This window comes from Oncorhynchus kisutch, linkage group LG16, assembly GCF_002021735.2.
Source record: "Oncorhynchus kisutch isolate 150728-3 linkage group LG16, Okis_V2, whole genome shotgun sequence".
NCBI lineage: Eukaryota > Metazoa > Chordata > Actinopteri > Salmoniformes > Salmonidae > Oncorhynchus > Oncorhynchus kisutch.
In genome coordinates this window covers 44,572,909-44,590,202 of record NC_034189.2, presented here as the reverse complement: position 1 = coordinate 44,590,202, position 17,294 = coordinate 44,572,909, and the positions used below count along the sequence as shown (strand labels likewise).

At 45.6% G+C, this 17,294-nt stretch overlaps 1 protein-coding gene across 1 annotated transcript in view; it reads right to left on the bottom strand.

Moving 5' to 3' along the window:
- Positions 1–765: 765 nt before the first annotated feature.
- LOC109890590 (sodium channel protein type 2 subunit alpha-like) overlaps positions 766–17,294 on the bottom strand; it is a 35,769-nt gene continuing 19,240 nt past the window's right edge. Inside the window, exons 11-27 of the mRNA XM_031792512.1 lie at positions 16,974–17,237; positions 16,394–16,735; positions 16,006–16,141; positions 15,288–15,526; positions 14,442–14,615; positions 13,812–14,168; positions 13,035–13,580; positions 9,178–9,313; positions 8,714–8,868; positions 8,087–8,260; positions 7,407–7,529; positions 6,202–6,477; positions 5,423–5,476; positions 5,059–5,196; positions 4,581–4,685; positions 4,075–4,345; positions 766–3,951 (exon numbers count right to left, since the gene is read on the bottom strand). Of these exons, the coding sequence (XP_031648372.1) occupies positions 2,750–3,951; positions 4,075–4,345; positions 4,581–4,685; positions 5,059–5,196; positions 5,423–5,476; positions 6,202–6,477; positions 7,407–7,529; positions 8,087–8,260; positions 8,714–8,868; positions 9,178–9,313; positions 13,035–13,580; positions 13,812–14,168; positions 14,442–14,615; positions 15,288–15,526; positions 16,006–16,141; positions 16,394–16,735; positions 16,974–17,237 (4,692 nt within the window). The 3' untranslated portion in view covers positions 766–2,749. The remainder of the gene's footprint in view (positions 3,952–4,074; positions 4,346–4,580; positions 4,686–5,058; positions 5,197–5,422; positions 5,477–6,201; positions 6,478–7,406; positions 7,530–8,086; positions 8,261–8,713; positions 8,869–9,177; positions 9,314–13,034; positions 13,581–13,811; positions 14,169–14,441; positions 14,616–15,287; positions 15,527–16,005; positions 16,142–16,393; positions 16,736–16,973; positions 17,238–17,294) is intronic.

Below are 17,294 nucleotides of genomic sequence, written 5' to 3'. Positions count from 1 at the left end.
TTGAGCACATCAATTCAGCCTACTGCATGATTTGAGCCAGTCAACAGGCACTCATAGAACATGTTTATTGAAAATCTCCTTGAAATCAGCCAGAAGTGCTACCCAGACTGGTCATGTGTCTCCCCACCTCTAGGTGGAGCCACTGACCTTATTTTGCATGTAGTCCTCTCTTTGGTGGCAGGCAGGTTAGGGTGTAAGGTGGTCCTGTCTTCCCACCTCACACAGGCTAATCTGTTCCTGAATGGGGACCATGTCATGGCTCACTGCTCATGGGTGTGTATTAAACCAACATTTACTCAAACAGACCCCCACTACAGCAGGTGCTGAGCACACAAAGGACTTGTATGGATTAAAGCACCGGGATATGAAGGCAGTTCATTGATACTATGCATAATCTGTAGTACTGTACAGTATAACAAGTGTAATCCATGGCTTCTGATCATGGTCTTTTTTTTCTGATGCAGGGAAGGAGGGAAGGACAGGGGTCGGGAAGGGTATGCCTGCACGCAGCAAGGTATTGTGGGTAGGCAGTTGGGAGACACTACTGATCAATCAAAAGCGGGGGAGCTGTGATGTAAGGTTGCCAAGCAACAGCAGGGGAGAATCTGGCGGCAGGATCAGCAAAGTGTTTTGAGGGGGTGAGGGTGGGGGTAATCTCAATCTTTCTCTCTCTGTATACAGCTGATATATGTCTCCCTGCTGCCTATTGACCATTCAACATGCTAACAATAGATTGCATAGCGCAACAGTTTCATCTGATTGAAAATATTCTGTGTACAAAGTATGCTTTCCAAAATCGGTTTTATTTTGGAAATCTTGATTTTATGTTTTGTGGTCACATCTTTGGTCCTAACAAAAATGTCCCTCGTCACACATTTACATTTCAGTGTAGCATGAAATTCAACCACATGGATGATCCCGTCAACCAGACATCCAGCCATCGTCATACTTTCTGATAGAGCACAGCTTAAAAGAGAAAGGTAACAGGTGTGTCCTTTATTCCTTTGAATGTTTTCATTCACGTTAGCAGATGAACTGATACCAGTCCTGACCTGCATGCCCTTCACTAACACACTAGCTGAAGGGAAAATGGCCACCGATTGCTTTATGTTTCATATCTACAGAAATGTGGACCATACAAGTGTTTCATGTGTCAATGTGTGCAGAATGTAAAACAAGTTGTAGAAAAATGGCAACCTAAAAGTTCATTTGAAAAACAACAGTAGCTACAGCAGAATTACTATTTATAATACGTGGAATACAAGTAAAATATAGACCCCCAGTCACACACACACGCGTGCCCGCACGGACGCACACACACACATACACAGAGATGTCTGCACGCAAACACAGGCGCACACGCGCGCGCACGCTCACATAATACCCTTTGGGGCGTGGCCATGAGAAGATAAAAAGTGCTCTTACATCAAATGGAAGTGTTATGCATACTGTGGGTCCATATAGGACACCATACTACTTATAAATCGAACCAAATCACTATGCTTGAAAGAATCAGGCTTTGAATTAAAATCCTTCATGAACTATGAGTACAGTGTGCAGTACAGATGAGTGCTAAACTCAACGCCAGGTGTCATATGCACGTATTATAACGGAGTTAGACATCTTTGGAAAAAGACCATCAATGTGTTCCCTTTATTATATTTTTGTTAGTCATCTTTCTTTACACGAGTGTTTCGACAGAAACAAGGAGTGGAGAGAGAGAGAGAGATATTGAAATACATCTGTCGGACACATTGCTTTGTGACAATGAATGTTCTACGAAAATGAAGAAGATCTCATTGAATCCCTCTCAATGAATCTGTTGACATACATTCAGGATCTCTGTGTCCGTGGGCATGTTCATAGAAACAGCGAGGGGAGAACAACAGCCATTCATATAGATGTACAAGATATATCTTTACCAAGTGTCACCGATGATTGGTTGTGGAATTAAGCTTGTGCATAATGCAACGTTGACGTGATGAGTAACCTGAAGACCTGGGTTAGCTCCCCTGAGCTAAGTCTCAGACCTTACCTCAGCGGGCTAGCACAGTCTTGTGGTGTGCAGGAGACCCGGTTAGTTACACATACAGTACCTACGCTTATTCCCAGAGGGATACACGAAAACTGCTGCCTGAGAACAAATAGTTCTGGGAGTAACAAAACACATGTGGCGTTAGTATTGGGAACATGGATTTGTTTAGTCGCTGAGTTTTGCTGTACATGGTGTTTTTACAACCGTGAAAAGAAGTGGACACATTCTCACAATTACACAATAACACATTCCTTGCCATTAAAAAAAAATGAAATTATACAAAAATGCAAGAACCTTAAGTAACACGGCGACCGTTATTCAAGACACTGGATGTATGATGGTAGCAGCAGCACTCGCTACAGAAAACTTCACAGTATACTCATGTGTGTCAGATAGTAACACTCAACAGAAAATCACAAGCGGTTACGCAACAGCTTTTTGAGTCGCCGTCTTTCACTTACTCCTGGCAGTGATACATAACAATAATCTTCCCCTGCCTTGTCACTATGTAACCCCCTGGAACAGTCCCCTTAAATGTCTCCAAACCTGCTCTCAGGCCTCAGCCTTAGCTAGCTACACATCAGTTTGGCCTAGCACCCAACACCACCACACCCCCTCCAACAACACATTAGCATACATCGGTCCTCCAAATCTGTAAATCTGTTTTTCTTCAAAGCAAACGTCTTCGTACTCATCATTTGTCCTTTTGTTCGCTTATTTATTTTGCTCTCTCAGATCTATGTCTCTCTTCTCTTTCTCCCTCTTTTCTTTCTCATATTGGTCCTTTTCCAAGTTTGTGGCACTGTTGTACGAAGGCAGCGAGGCGGTGGTGGGCGTAATGTCCGTTTTCTCTGTGGAGGTGGAGTTGTCCGCGAACTGTCCTATCACCAGCACCTCCTTGTCCTCCAGCTCATACATCACGCTGCCTTTAGGCTGCTCCTTGTAGAGCTCTGCTGCTTTCTTCAGGGCGAGCCGGGCCAGGTAGCGCCTGAATGACCTCTGGATCACCAAGGCAGACATGTCTTCCTGCTTGCGCCGCAGGGTACTGGTGATGGGTTCGTAGGAGACTTTGGAGGGGTTGGAGGCCATGAAGCGCTCCTCCATCTGGCCCCGGAGGAGGTCCAAGCCTTCACCCTCTCCCAGGACACGCTTGGTGAAGGCAAACAGGATGTCAAGGCAGTGGATGCGCTCCCCGCTGACCATGGGCAGATCCATTTTGATCAGCTGGATGTGGTTGGGCTTGGCCATTCGCAGCGGTGGGTCCAAAGCGTCTGCAAAGTCCGACAGCTTGTCGTACTCCACGAATTGCGTGGCGTCCGGGTCGAAGCGCTCCCACACCTCGTAGAACATCTCAAAGTCGTCCTCGCTCAGCGGCTCGGCCGACTCCTCGGTGGCCACGCTGAAGTTCTCCAGGATGACGGCGATGTACATGTTGACCACGATGAGGAAACAGATGATGATGTAGCTGACGAAGAAGAACATGGCCACTGGCGGGTTGCCGCAGTTTCCCCGGTACAAGGTGCCCGGGTGCTCCATCTGGCTGTCGCAGTCGGGCTCCTTCTTGTTGAGGATGGGCGCCAGGAGGCCGTCCCAGCCCGCCGACGTGGTGATCTGGAACAGGCAGAGCATGCTGTTGCCGAACGTCTCGAAGTTGAACATGTCGTCGATTCCCGCCTCGTGCTTGACGTAGGCGAAGTTGGACATGCCGAAGATGGCGTAGATGAACATGACCAGGAAAAGCAGGAGGCCAATGTTAAACAGGGCAGGAAGTGACATCATCAAGGCGAACAAAAGCGTCCGGATGCCCTTGGCGCCCTTGATGAGACGGAGGATGCGGCCGATTCTGGCAAGTCGGATGACTCGGAATAACGTTGGGGAAACAAAGTACTTCTCAATCAATTCTGATAAAAACATACCTGTAAGGACAGAAACGAAAACCACACCAATTTAACACAAACAATTTCTCGGTTACAACTCCAAACATTTATTCTGAATGCTACATTTTGATTCAAAAGACTATGAAGAGTCAGGGTTCTTACCTACGATTGAAAGGATGACAACGACAAAGTCAAACACGTTCCAGCCAATGGTGAAGTAGTAATGGCGGAGGGATATCATTTTGAGCGTACACTCCCCAGTGAAGAGCACTATAAAGACAAAGTTAATCCAGTGGAGGATTTTTTCCCTCTCTGGTGTCTGGTCATCCTCTTCCACCATCATAGTGACCATGTTGAGGCAGATGAGGATCATGATGACAATGTCAAAAGCCTGCTTCGTTACGAAGTCAAACACACAGCCTTGGAATGCATTCTAGAACGGAAAGGCAGATGAAGGGAGAGAGAGAAACAGAGAGAGGTAGAGAGCGATAGAAATATATTTAATCAGCATTACTGTGAGAATTCAAAATAAATGTTGATTTTTTAATTTTTTGTTATTTTGAGAAATCCGTCTTAAATATGAATTCTTAATCCGTCACAAATATTTGAGCTACTGCTCGGTTGAATGGTTATTGTAATATCAATAGGTGTCAATATCAGTGTCAAACCGTTGGCCTGGGAATCGGCTTCTGGGGCTTCTTGGAGCCGAGCTTCTTCATGGCGTTGTAGTACTTCTTCTGTTCCTCTGTCATGAAGATGTCCTGACCTCCAAAGTAAAGGGAACAATACAAAACCTGGTGAAAACCTAACACACGTACACCCAAAGCGTCTCTCTCTCCCCCTCAAGTTTCTTTCAGTCATTGTTAGCTCAGGGCTAGGCGCGCTTTTCAGATCTCTCCCTCCCTCATCCCTCTCCTCTCTATCTCTCTCAGGCTATTTTACGCTCTCTCCTCTTCCTCCTTGAACTTTCCTTCTTTTCCCTCTTGTCTCCGTATCACGGAGACTGCATTCACAGTGTCAGCTCTCTTAGCGACTGGAATGTGTGTGTGTAACTCATATGCCTGCCATATTTAGAATAATCTCTCAGCCAGCAGCGGGTTTGATAAAACACTGTCCACGAACACCTGTTCACTACAGAATACGTATCTTTTTCTTCTGTTGGTTGAAGTTGTCAATGATGACACCAATGAAGAGGTTGAGAGTGAAGAAGGAGCCAAAGATGATGAAGATGACGAAGTACAGATACATGTAGAGGTTCTGTTCATATTGGGGCTGAAGTTCCACCTGAAACACAAACAAGAAAGATATACAGCAAAACGTGTAATCATTGCACATATTCAAGTCAAACCCTTATTTACAGGACATTCCTAAGGGAAGATTTTTTTTGTTGTTGTTGAAACACCAACATTCCAAGAAAAAAAAATTCTACGCAAAACCTTAAATGCAAGAGTCAACCTGACTTTAAACTGTCCGCCATTCACCATGACCAGAGCCCCAAGGAAACACTTACATTACGAGAGTCCACAGCTGCGTACATGATGTCCATCCAACCTTTAAACGTTGCCTAGGAGCAGAGAACAGAGAACAGAATGAGTTACTCTCTGAGGGGTCACTCTCGAGTGGTTACTTACATCTGACTTCCCTGTTCCCTAGCTGCAGCCTTGCAGTCAGGCTCCGCTCCACTACTTTTGGTTTAGGAGAGCTATTTTGGTAGCAGGTAGAAAATATTAAATGAATAGTCACAATACTCTGTGAAAGGTGATAAGCTATGTCTCGAACCCAAAAAAATACTCCACACTGATTTAAAAGCACAAAAGCAGCATAGAAAGTAAAAAACAAGACAGCCATACAGGCATACGGTATATACACTGAGTGTACAAAACATTAGGAACACCTTCCTAATATTGTTGCTTCCCCTTTTGCCCCTAAAACAGCCTCGATTGGTCGGGGCATGGACTCTAGAAGGTGTTGAAAGCATTCCACAGGGATGCTGGCCCATTTTGACTCCAATGCTTCCCACAGTTGTGTCAGAATTGCCTGGATGTCCTTTGGATGGTGGACCATTCTTGATTCACACGAGAAACTGTTGAGGGTGAAAAATCCAGCAGCGTTGCAGTTCTTGACACACTAAAATTCATCTGATCAGTCTGTGTCATGGAAAGTGCAGGCTTTCCTAATGCTTTGTTCACTCAGTGTAAATGAACATGATATGTTTCATAATAACTCCACTTTTAAACCAGATTTAAAGCATAATCTTCCCGAATGCCAACAGACAACTGTCCCACTCACCACTTGCAACAAGGCCAAGTACCCGGCCCCGACATTATCAAAGTTGATCTTGACATTCTTCCATCGTGCGCTGTCATTGGCCAGGGCCAGACAGTCGCTCTTGTTGTTGACCACATCGATGGGAAAGGTCTCGTCGTTGGTGGTGTTGACGCAGTGATAGTACTTCCCTGCGAACAGATTGACGCCCATGATGCTGAAGATGAGCCAGAAGATGAGGCACACCAGCAGCACGTTCATGATGGACGGAATGGCACCCAGGAGGGCGTTCACCACCACCTGTCAAATCACAGATGACACGGTTAGAGGGCTCGGTCAAACCGGTTCGCTGAGGTTTCTCTGGATAGGACTAGAAAGTAATGTGACAATGTGTTGAGTGAGATAAAGTTTAAGCTGAAATGCACACTCTTGTTACTCAAGAAAACATGCATAGGCTTATCCAAGAATTCTGGTTACCATAGATGATAACATATGCAATAATAATATAATCACGTATAGGGAGGGTGAATAGCGGTGGTAATATTGAAATATTGTGTTAGGTTTAGGAACACATGAGAATATGTGTACAGTATTTTCACTGTGTTATTTTCAGTACAAAGCATGTTACAAGCACTACCACAAGAGTTTGACAGTTAACTATTTAAGGAAAGGAAAAGGAAAGGAAACGCTCTTTCAAAGGAGTGGCGAGGGAGCACATTTAACCACTCAAAAGTTATAAAGCAAAACAGAAAAAACCTTAGAAGAGTCAGGATGAAGTCACAACAAGTGTTTTACTGTAAATGAAAAGACACACAAAGGAAAATAATTACACATCAAAAGGCCCCACACAAACAACATCGAGGCAGAGCACTGTTAGAATCTATCGACACAATGTGGAGGGAAATCACGCAGATACACACGAGAGACATATCTCGAAATCTAGCTCTATACACAGGCATGCGTCCATTTAAAATACATCGCTGGTTCCTATTTTCCTCCTTCTAGAAGACTCAGACATTTTAAAAGGACTGCGGCTAAGAATGCTACAAGATTGTCAAATGTAACAAGGCATTCGTCTCCTAAAATAAGTTACATTTAGTTATGACATTTAGTTATTTTCAAAAGACTCAATTGCAGTGGACTTTATCATAACAAATATCCTAAAAGCTGCTTGAGAGGCTCTTTCTGATTGCAGTTCAGCAAGAAACATGTTCTCCAGTAACCCTTACCCTCATGCCCTCGAACCGTGACAAGGCCCTCAGGGGTCTTAAGGCCCGCAGGGTTCGTAGAGATTTAATGGCACTCAGCTCAGAGTAGCCTAACGCATTGGCTACTAAGCTCACCAGAGACACCTGAGAGAGAGAGAGAGAGATAGAGAGAGAGAGAGAGAGAGAGAGAGAGAGAGAGAGAGAGAGAGAGAGAGAGAGAGAGAGAGAGAGAGAGAGAGAGAGAGAGAGAGAGAGAAAGAAAGAAAGAAAAACAGAGAGACAGAGAGAGAGAGAGAGAGAGAGAGAGAGAGAGAGAGAGAAAGAAAGAAAAACAGAGAGAGAGAGAGAGAGAGAGAGACAGAGAGAGAGAGGAACAGAGACAGAGAGAGAGAGAGACAGAGAGAGAGAGAGAGAGAGAGAAACAGAGACAGAGAGAGAGAAAAACAGAGAGCAAGAGAGAGAGAGAGAAAAATAAGCAATGTCAGGAGAGGCATTTGCAGAAGGAGAACTATGTGTGGTACATGGCTAAAAAATGTTATGGAATTTCCATTCATTCCAACTGGTAAATTAATAATCACAAAATGAATCAAATCACTCTAAATTGCTATCCAAAGCTTAGATTTGAATTCATCTGCTGACAAAGCGTGTTCAAGGTCATCGTGTGTGTACGGAGTTCGCATACAACTCCAGCAAATACATACATCAACAATGAGGAAGTCCAGCCAACACCAGGCGTTGGTGAAGTACTTCTTGAATCCGTAGGCCACCCACTTCAGCAGCATCTCCAGGATGAAGATATAAGTGAAGACTTTGTCTGCGTACTCCAGCACTACCTTAATGGTCTTCCTCTGCTCTATGTAAATGTCTTCAAACGCCTACACGGAGACACAAACAAGGAATCAAGCATCAGATAGTTAACAGTGCCTGAGGTCTGGGCTAAGGTCATGTTTGTCAAGTGTTTTGAGTCACATAGGTTGGTGTTTTTTTGGTAAATTGTAGGGCTTTGAGTTTTTTCTGAACACAAGCCATGACCAGGAAATACTCTGGGCCCTAGTTATGCATATGGATCAGAGTTTTCCCTGTCCGGACTCAACCCTACTGATGACTACACTCTGACCAATCAACATTTCAGTTTTCACTTCAAAACAGAAGTGTCAGGCTAACCAAGAAGCCATAAAGCTCATATTCACTCTACATCAAAGAAAGCAGACTGCAATTATTTGACACTCACATTGTGATGTAAAGACAACTCGGAGCCCACGTTTAATTGACTTTCCTTAAAGGAGCGGTACAACATTACACAGGCCAGGTGAGCAGCAGCCACTCACCAGAGCGCCACTGCTGAGCAGGATCATGAAAATGATTAAGGTCTCGAACCAGTTGTGTTCCACGATGAGGAAGCACGTCTTCCTCAAAGTCCACCACATCTTCCACTTGCCCTCCTCAACGTTCACCTGGCAACACTGGAACCTGAGCACACAGCCTGGGAGAGACAGAGAGAGGGAGAGACAAAGGGACAGAGAAAGAGAGAGGGAGAGACAAAGCGACAGAGAAAGAGAGAGGGAGAGAGAAGATAAAATAATGCATTGTCCTTGCCTGAAAGAAACTTCTCCTCCCAGTTTTCAAACAGTCACTCCTATCAGAGCTCGGAATTCCCTCTAGACTACTTCTGATGTGTGAAAGGAAAAGTCTCTCTCAAACCTTCCTCTCACTAGTCCCTCTCTCCCTCCCCCCTTCCCTCCTTCTTTCCCCACTCTTCCTCGTCCTCTCCCCCAGCCCCTCCCTCCCTCACCATCAGTGAAGCAGTTCTCTGGGTTCTCTGACTCCTCGTCCTCCAGCTCCACTGACTCAGCTCCATCCCCCGGGGGACCGATATCCACCGAGCTGCCCTCCGACGAGATAAGCTGCTGGGGCTCTATAGGGAGCTTCTGCAGGGGGGGGGGGGGGGGAGACAACCTTCTGAGCTACGAGAGATCTTAAGATTCTTGTAATGGTTCATTCTCCATTATCATGGACTGTAACAGTACAGTAGTCTCACCAGATACTTTGGTCTGGACGGGAGACATGACTTTGGCTTAAATATAAACTCAGAGTTATACTCGTTTCATCATTGTAATCATCATTACATGCAGGGTCGATCAAAAATATCTACAGGCTTGAGATCAGTTTGATCAGGTGAGATCCAATCACACTGTAGTATACAGCACCCGGTAGCAACAATACATGCTACACGGAGAGGTTGGTGTTACAATGCACTGTGGGTATGTTTGATATCGGCTCAGACAGTCGAAGGGGGCATGCAGTATTCCAGTGCATTTCCAATCCTGAAATCGGAAAACAAGCAGGAGAACGTGGGCTGACCGATTTTCATGTCCACTGAAAAATGACCCAGGATTTTGCATTTGAGTGGGGGATAGCCCCATCGATCAAAAGACGATAACGAATCAATTCCCCCTTCTTCCCTCCCTCCCCCGAAACACTGAACATTTTCCTCATTGACATGAAAACACATTTTTTTCCCATCCTTAAGAAAAGCACAAGCTTCGGTCTCTGTTTCGGTAAATAAATGGGTATTACCACATTAGCTAACCAGCAAAACCCAGTACTGTGCACTGTTTACAAGACAGCATGCGGTCTGGAGCTATCAGATAATAATAATAGAATGAATACTAATATAACATTAGACGCAGTGTGACCATGCTAACATACAGGGGAGAAACAGCTAAATGGGGTACTCTAACAGGATTACCCACTGGAGACTAAGAGGAAATGTCCCTCCAAGAGGAAATAATGTTGGAGGGATCTCTGGGGATGACTAGTACTACTGTCCTTATTCTTTGCTATTGGCAGGATAATCATTGGATTATAATGCACACTTTGACATTAGAGCCCTGCATTCCATGCAAGTTATCCATAGTACAGTACTAGAGATATTTTTATATATAATCTACATGCTGATTGGGCACCCGAGTGGCGCAGTGGTCCAAGGCACTGCATCTTAGTGCTACAGACCCTGGTTCGATTCCAGGCTGTATCACAACTGGCTGTGTTTGGGAGTTCCAAAGGGCGGAGCACAATTGGCCCAGCGTCGTTAGGGTTTGCCTGAGGTAGGCCGTCATTGTAAATAAGAATTTGTTCTTAACTGACTTGCCTAGTTAAATAAAAAATAAAAAAGATGCAATACAGTGTTCTGTGTACTGTATGGTGAGAAGGCCTCGCTTAGCTCCGTAGGTGGAATCCCTGTCCTGTTTTCATTGATAAAACATGGTGCAATGTCTAGGCAGTTTGGGGCGTCTGGCTGGCTGGCAGACAGAGAAGTAACATGCCATCAGTACTCGACAGTGCAGCAGGTCTGATTGCCGTGGGAATGATGGAAGCATGCTGCCCTGCCCGCTCCACGCCCCTCCCGTCCCGAGATACACAATGTTCCAGAAGGATCGGTGGTGCTCTCTCTCTATACCTCTCTCGCTCTCACACATTATATTCCCCTTTCTCACATGTTTTCTAATTCTTCCTTCTTCTCTCTCTCTATATATACATACCTCTCTCACACATGCTCTCTCTCTCTCTCTCTCTCTCTCTCTCTCTCTCTCTCTCCCCCTCTCTCTCTCTCTCTCTCTCTCTCTCTCTCTCTCTCTCTCTCTTTGTTCCTTTATCTCTCCCTCTGTTTCACACATTTTCTCATCCTGCTTGTTCCGTCCTTTCCATCTCCCTCCCTCTCTCTATTCTTTCACACATCTTCTCCTCTCTCTTTTCCAGTCTCTCTCCCTGCCATCTCTCTCTCTCTCTCTCTCTGTTCAGGACAAAGGCTATATATAAATGGAGGGTGTCCTCCTGCCATGCTTTTGGAAGGCAATATGTAATTTGCGTCTTGATTTCACTTGAGTGTTTGCTATAATTGCTGCATCAGTTCAGTATGGTATGGCTGACTGTGCAACCGCTAGTCTACCAGGGGTTCAAAGAGACTAATATTCAGACAAAATATTCACTAGATCTATACCAGGAGAACATGTAACCCTCGTGAATTTAACCTAAAGTACTTTGGGCAAAATTCATTTATTTCATCTTTGTCTCTTCCTCTCCTCCTTTTCTCTCTTCATTCATTCTCTGTTATTTTTTCTCAATCTTGGGGGTGGTCAATGCCAATCACCTCCAAAATCAATCAATACAAACCAAGCAAGGAAATCAGAAGCAAAAACAAGTCACATGACTTCACCTATCAATTTGAAACGTGGATGCAGCTCATTCATAATGCTGTTGAAACTACAAAAAAAGCCTGATGATCAAATTAGAAATAAAGAAATGAGATGAAGGGGGGATAGAAGAAAAGAAAGGCCAGGGACAACAGAGGAAAGCAGTTGGGGAGGGCAGTCAGGCAGAGAACAAAAAAATTGGCAATCCATTGAAAAAGATGCAAGATAAGTATTGGTTGGTTCTGTAAAATGGCATAGGCAGTCTTCATGGTTAGTGCTATGTAGAATAAAATGGTCTTACAAGTCTCCTCTCTCTCACTGACAACCTTGTGAGCGTCTGTAACACAGCTGCAATAACAAACGGTGGGTTAAGCAAGGTAGAGTGATACAACCGTGAGCCAGCTCATAATGTACAGTGCAACCTCGGTGTCTGTTTTCATCAATCAGCTGCAAGGCACATAAGGAAACAGGTTATCCACAGAGAAACACTTTAGAAGACAAGGCTCCGGGATGATATAGAATAGGATTAAACAGTTTGTGTGTGTGTGTGTGTGTGTGTGTGTGTGTGTGTGGGCCAGTGAGTGGGATATTTTAAGTCCTTTATCTGTCTTCCGGCCTTAATTTACAGTCTATTATAAAAAGTTGGTTTATTTTAAAATCTCACTGGTGTGATTTCTAATGAAAGGGATTAAATGTGTGAGAAATGAGCCGCCACACACATCCGTATGCCTCCACAAACATCCGTGAGCCTCCACACACATCCGTGAACACACACACATCCGTGAACACCCACACACATCCGTGAACACCCACACACACACACACACTTCGCTTCACTTCACCCTTTGCAAGGACGCTGCTCTAAACAACTTCTTTCAACAAGTGCATATAATAGTGAAGACCCAATAGTGAAGACCCAATAGTGAAGACCCAATAGTGAAGACCCAATAGTGAAGACCCCGCCTGTATACTCAGTCAACCAGATATTTAGCTTGCCTGACAAAATGGAACCAATGGCACAGTCCCAAAAGTGTAAACCAATGGAATAGTCCAAAAGGTGTAAACAAATAAGCCTTGTTCAACCCTCCTGATCTCCTGAGCTCACATTCTGTTTCACTACACATGACACGTAACGGGAGCACACACGGTTAGTTCTGGTTCACAAGGCTAGTAAACCAATGGAACAATCCCAATAGTGTTAACTAAAGGAATCGTCCCAAAAGTGTAAACCAATGGAATTGTCCCAAAAGTGCAAACCAATGGAATAGTTCCAAAAGCACTCACTCTGCTTAAGCTCAAGCTAAATCATGGCACCTCAAGTAACACAGACACCACTCAGAACTAACACCGACACCACTCAAAACTAACTCAAAGATACCGCAATTAAAAGATGTGATGTGACTGTGCTCGTTGCTACTGAACAGAGCAGCACAGGGTCTCTAGTCAAACCTCTTACCTCTTTGCTGCCCATCGACATTTCCTCAGAGGCCGAGTCGCTGCTGAAGTCCTCTGTGATAGCGGTCTCAAAGTCTGACTCGCACACCGCGATGGGCACACTCACTGTCAGGCTGGGGTTGTGGATGAACGACATGTAGTTGCACTCCTCCTTCGGGTAATTCTCCGTACTGTCTCCTAACCCCACCCCCAACCCCCCTCCGGGCCGCCCGTTCCCCTCCTTCAGATAGACCCCACTCGGATCTTTAGTGATCTCGACCAACGAGTGTTTTGAGATGCAGTTGCCCCCCTTGCCGTTGATGGAGCTGTGGAGCTCGTCCAGGGTCTTACCCCCCTCCAGTGACTCCCCCCTGACCCGTTTGGTGGCTCCGCCCCCGAGGAACAGGCTCTGGATAACCTGGCGGATGGCCACCTTGACCCAGGCCACGCCCCTCTGAATGCGGCCCACAGCGATCTGCAGGTTGTTCATCTCGCTGTCGTCGTCCGTGGCCGCCAGGTTGTCGGCGCTGAAGGAGCTGAGCAGCAGGGCCAGGAACAGATTCAGAACCTGTAGAGAGGGAGGAAAGGAGTCCATTCTGATCTGGGTTCAGTTGTTAATATGGAGATTCAGTTCAAATTGAAAATTGCATATCACTTAAATATGTCAATGCTTAAAACATATTTGCTGCACCAGTGTCAAACACAAATTGACCAAGAAAGATTTATCACAAGTAGAGTGATATCATCCATAGGTATGGGGATTTTGGGATATACAATGACTAACAGCAAAAACACCTACCACCAGGTTCCCTATAACCATGACCATCATAAAAACGATGAGGCACATGCTCTGGCCAGCCACCTCCATACAGTCCCACATGGTCTCGATCCACTCCCCACACAGCACCCGGAACACGATGAGGAACGAGTGGAAGAAGTCGTGCATGTGCCAGCGGGGCAGCTGGCAGTTGTCTGCGATCTTACACACACACTCCTTGTAGCTCTTGCCGAACAGCTGCATGCCCACCACGGCGAAGATGAACACGATGATGGCTAGGACCAGTGTCAAATTACCCAGAGCTCCCACCGAGTTACCGATGATCTTGATCAGCATGTTCAGGGTGGGCCAAGACTTGGCCAGTTTGAACACCCTCAACTGTTGACAGGAAGAATCACATGAGGAGTTTTGTTGTTCCTGGTTGTGACTACGGTATTAATATCTAGCTAGCATCAATCAACAAAGGATGAAGATGAATATTAGCACTGTATCAAGGAGTGCGTAAAGGAAAGGGCATCTGTCATTCAGCTAAGGCGGGGGGGGGGGGGTAGTATAGTTATGTTTCCTGTAGAAATGTGGCAACTAGAAGGTACACAATCTGCTCTGACAGGGTCAACTCGGGAGAAACTGGTGTCAGAAGTGGGATCTCACCAATCGGAAAGACCGGAGCACAGACAGGCCCTCTACATTGGCCAGGCCGAGCTCCATCAGACTCAGACTGACGATGATACCGTCAAATATGTTCCATCCCTGTTGAAAGTAGTAGTAGGGGTCCAGAGCGATTAGCTTGAAACACATCTCAGCCGTGAAGATGCCTGTAAACACCTACACAGAGACAGAGACAGTAGTTAGATTTGAGCACGGTTGGAAATACTTCCATAGACTGAGTGTTAGTGGTTGTGTGGGTAGTGTGTGGGTTAAGCTTGGCTAGCCACACATATTTGGACCTATGGATAGTGGATAGATGTACATCTTTGTATACAGTTTCAATAGTATGTGGCCAACTTGATGGCTGAATCTTCTTAAAATAGACAAACAATGAAACCGTGAAAAATAACAGATTGATGATTTGGAAAATGCCACGTGTGACTTTGAGGAGAAGCTATATCAGGCGCAAGAGATTTTCCGTACAAATTCCTTAGAAATGACAAAAACAAGCAGCGGACATTTCTGAACTCTTATCCACCAGACCTGTACATCCATGAATGGATCTCTATCATTTGTAACTGTTTCTGATGTATGTATTGTGAAGTATTGTTCAATAGATGTACTATGTAAGGCATTTATTCATCTGTGTTTCTATTTCACAATTCATTTTACATAGATTGCTGAGTGAAAAAAATATCTAAATATATATTGATGTATTGTATGAAGAAAAAAATATACAATTAGAAATGGCTGTTAGGGGAGAAAACCATCCCAGTGACAGTCTCTCTTTAACAGCTTGATATTTCGAAAAAGCCTTGCAAGTTTACGTCAATAATATCGAACACTTACCAAGTTCCCGACAGAGAGGACGTGATTGAACTCCGTGGTCATGGGATAATGTTCCATGGCCATGAACAGGGTGTTGAGGACGATGCAGACGGTGATGGCCAGGTCCACGAAGGGGTCCATCACCACCGTGTTGACGATCCCCTTGAAACTCAACCACATAGGACAGCAGTCCCAGATCAGATAGGTGTTGGCAAACTTATACCAGCATGGTGGACACTTCTGCCTGGACTCTTCAAGCTCTGGAAAGGGTTAAAACAGACACATTTTGGAGTCATTCCCCCCCTTTAAAAAAACCCCCGATTTAGTCATTTAGCAGACGCTCTTCTCCAGAGCGATTTACAGGAGCAATTAAGGTTAAATGACTTGCTCAGGGGCACAGACAGATTTTTCACCCAGCTGACTCAGGGATTTGAACAAACAACCTCATTATTAGTGGTTAGGGGTTAAAGGCTAGGCTACCTGCCACCTGTTGGCATGTATACATGTCCACATTTTGGCTATAAGGCATTATGACTTGTTATAAGCATGTATAAGAAGTATCAAATATCATATAGTTAACTTTCAGGAAAGTGCTATCATGCTTTTATCATGCTAAGGAGGACACTTCATTGATGGCACACACATTATAATGGTTGTTGTAGGCTATGAGTCTTCAAGATGTTCGGTTCATCGGTCTGGTATAATAACATATTATTTAATAACTTGGTGTGACACCAACCCTCCATGGTGTTGGTGAGAATACTGGCCACACTCATAGCTCTGGCTCTGGCTCTGTCTGGTTCATCTAGGTAGGCCATGGAAGCCTGGCGAGACCTCCTCTTCTTCAGCCTCATCTCAGAGTCAGTGGTCGTCCCCTGGAGACAAAGAAACATCTGGAAGAGTTATTCAGTGTATGGACTAGGTGGCCTGTAAGGGACTCCTGACCCTAACCATGACTAAACCAACAATGTTGGGTTCACTTCAAATAGTATTTATTTTCTGTCAAATACCTTAGCTGGGCAATGGAACCAACGGAATAATCCCAAAAGTGCAAACCCGGTCATCTGGCTCAATCAAAAGAAAATGAATAATATTTGGAGCCTGGACTGATAAAAACTATAGCTCACCTCAGGCAGGAGCAGTCCTACAGGCGAGGTGGGCACCGAGGTCCCTCCCACTAGCGAGACGACGCCGTTACAGTCCACGGTGCAGTGCATCTTGCCGTTGGCGGGCAGCAGGACGCGCTGAGGGGCCAGGCTAGTCTGACTGACCGTGCTGGAGCGGCACTCGACACGGCAAGGCACGAACAAGGAGCCGCGGCGGCTGTCAGTGTCCTCGAACGTGCTTTGCTCGTCGTCGGCGAAGTCGTTATCGGAGACAACGTCGCGGGCGCGGCCTCGGAAGCTAAACAGGCTAGCTTGGCTGTTCCTCCTCGGGGAGAAGAGGGAGCCGCGGATACTGAGGAGAGACTGGTGGAAGAGGAGAGGGAGAGGGAGGAAAAAAAGAAAGGGGAGAGGAGAGAAAGGCATCAGTACTGAAAAAGAGGAGGAGGTTGGAGGTTATGGAGGTTATGAAACGGAAGAAGGGAGATCAACATGATTGGAGTGACTCAGTGGACACTCCGCCCGGTGGAGTGATGAGGAAGATGATGGTAATGAGGACAATGGTGACTAAGACAATGACCCCTTCCCCTCACTGTGTACTCGCCTGGTTGGGTGAGGAGCATCTCTTCTCGTAGGACAGCCGGTTGGCATCTATCGAAAACCGGAAGCTTAGCCTCTTGATACTGTCCTCCGACTCGGACTTGTGGAACTTCTTGTGCTCACCCCTCTCTTTTCTCTTCTTCTGACGGTTCATTCTCTCCTTGGCACTCTTGGAGCTGAGTTTGGAGGTCCCTGAGGAGGCTTCTGAGGAGGGCCCCCCTCTCCCGCTGTACTCTCCGTGGCTCTCTGTGGCTGCTGCCGCGGCAACCTGCCAGCCAATCACACACAAGCACAGTTGTCACGGCAACCGCCACCCGTCTTTGGT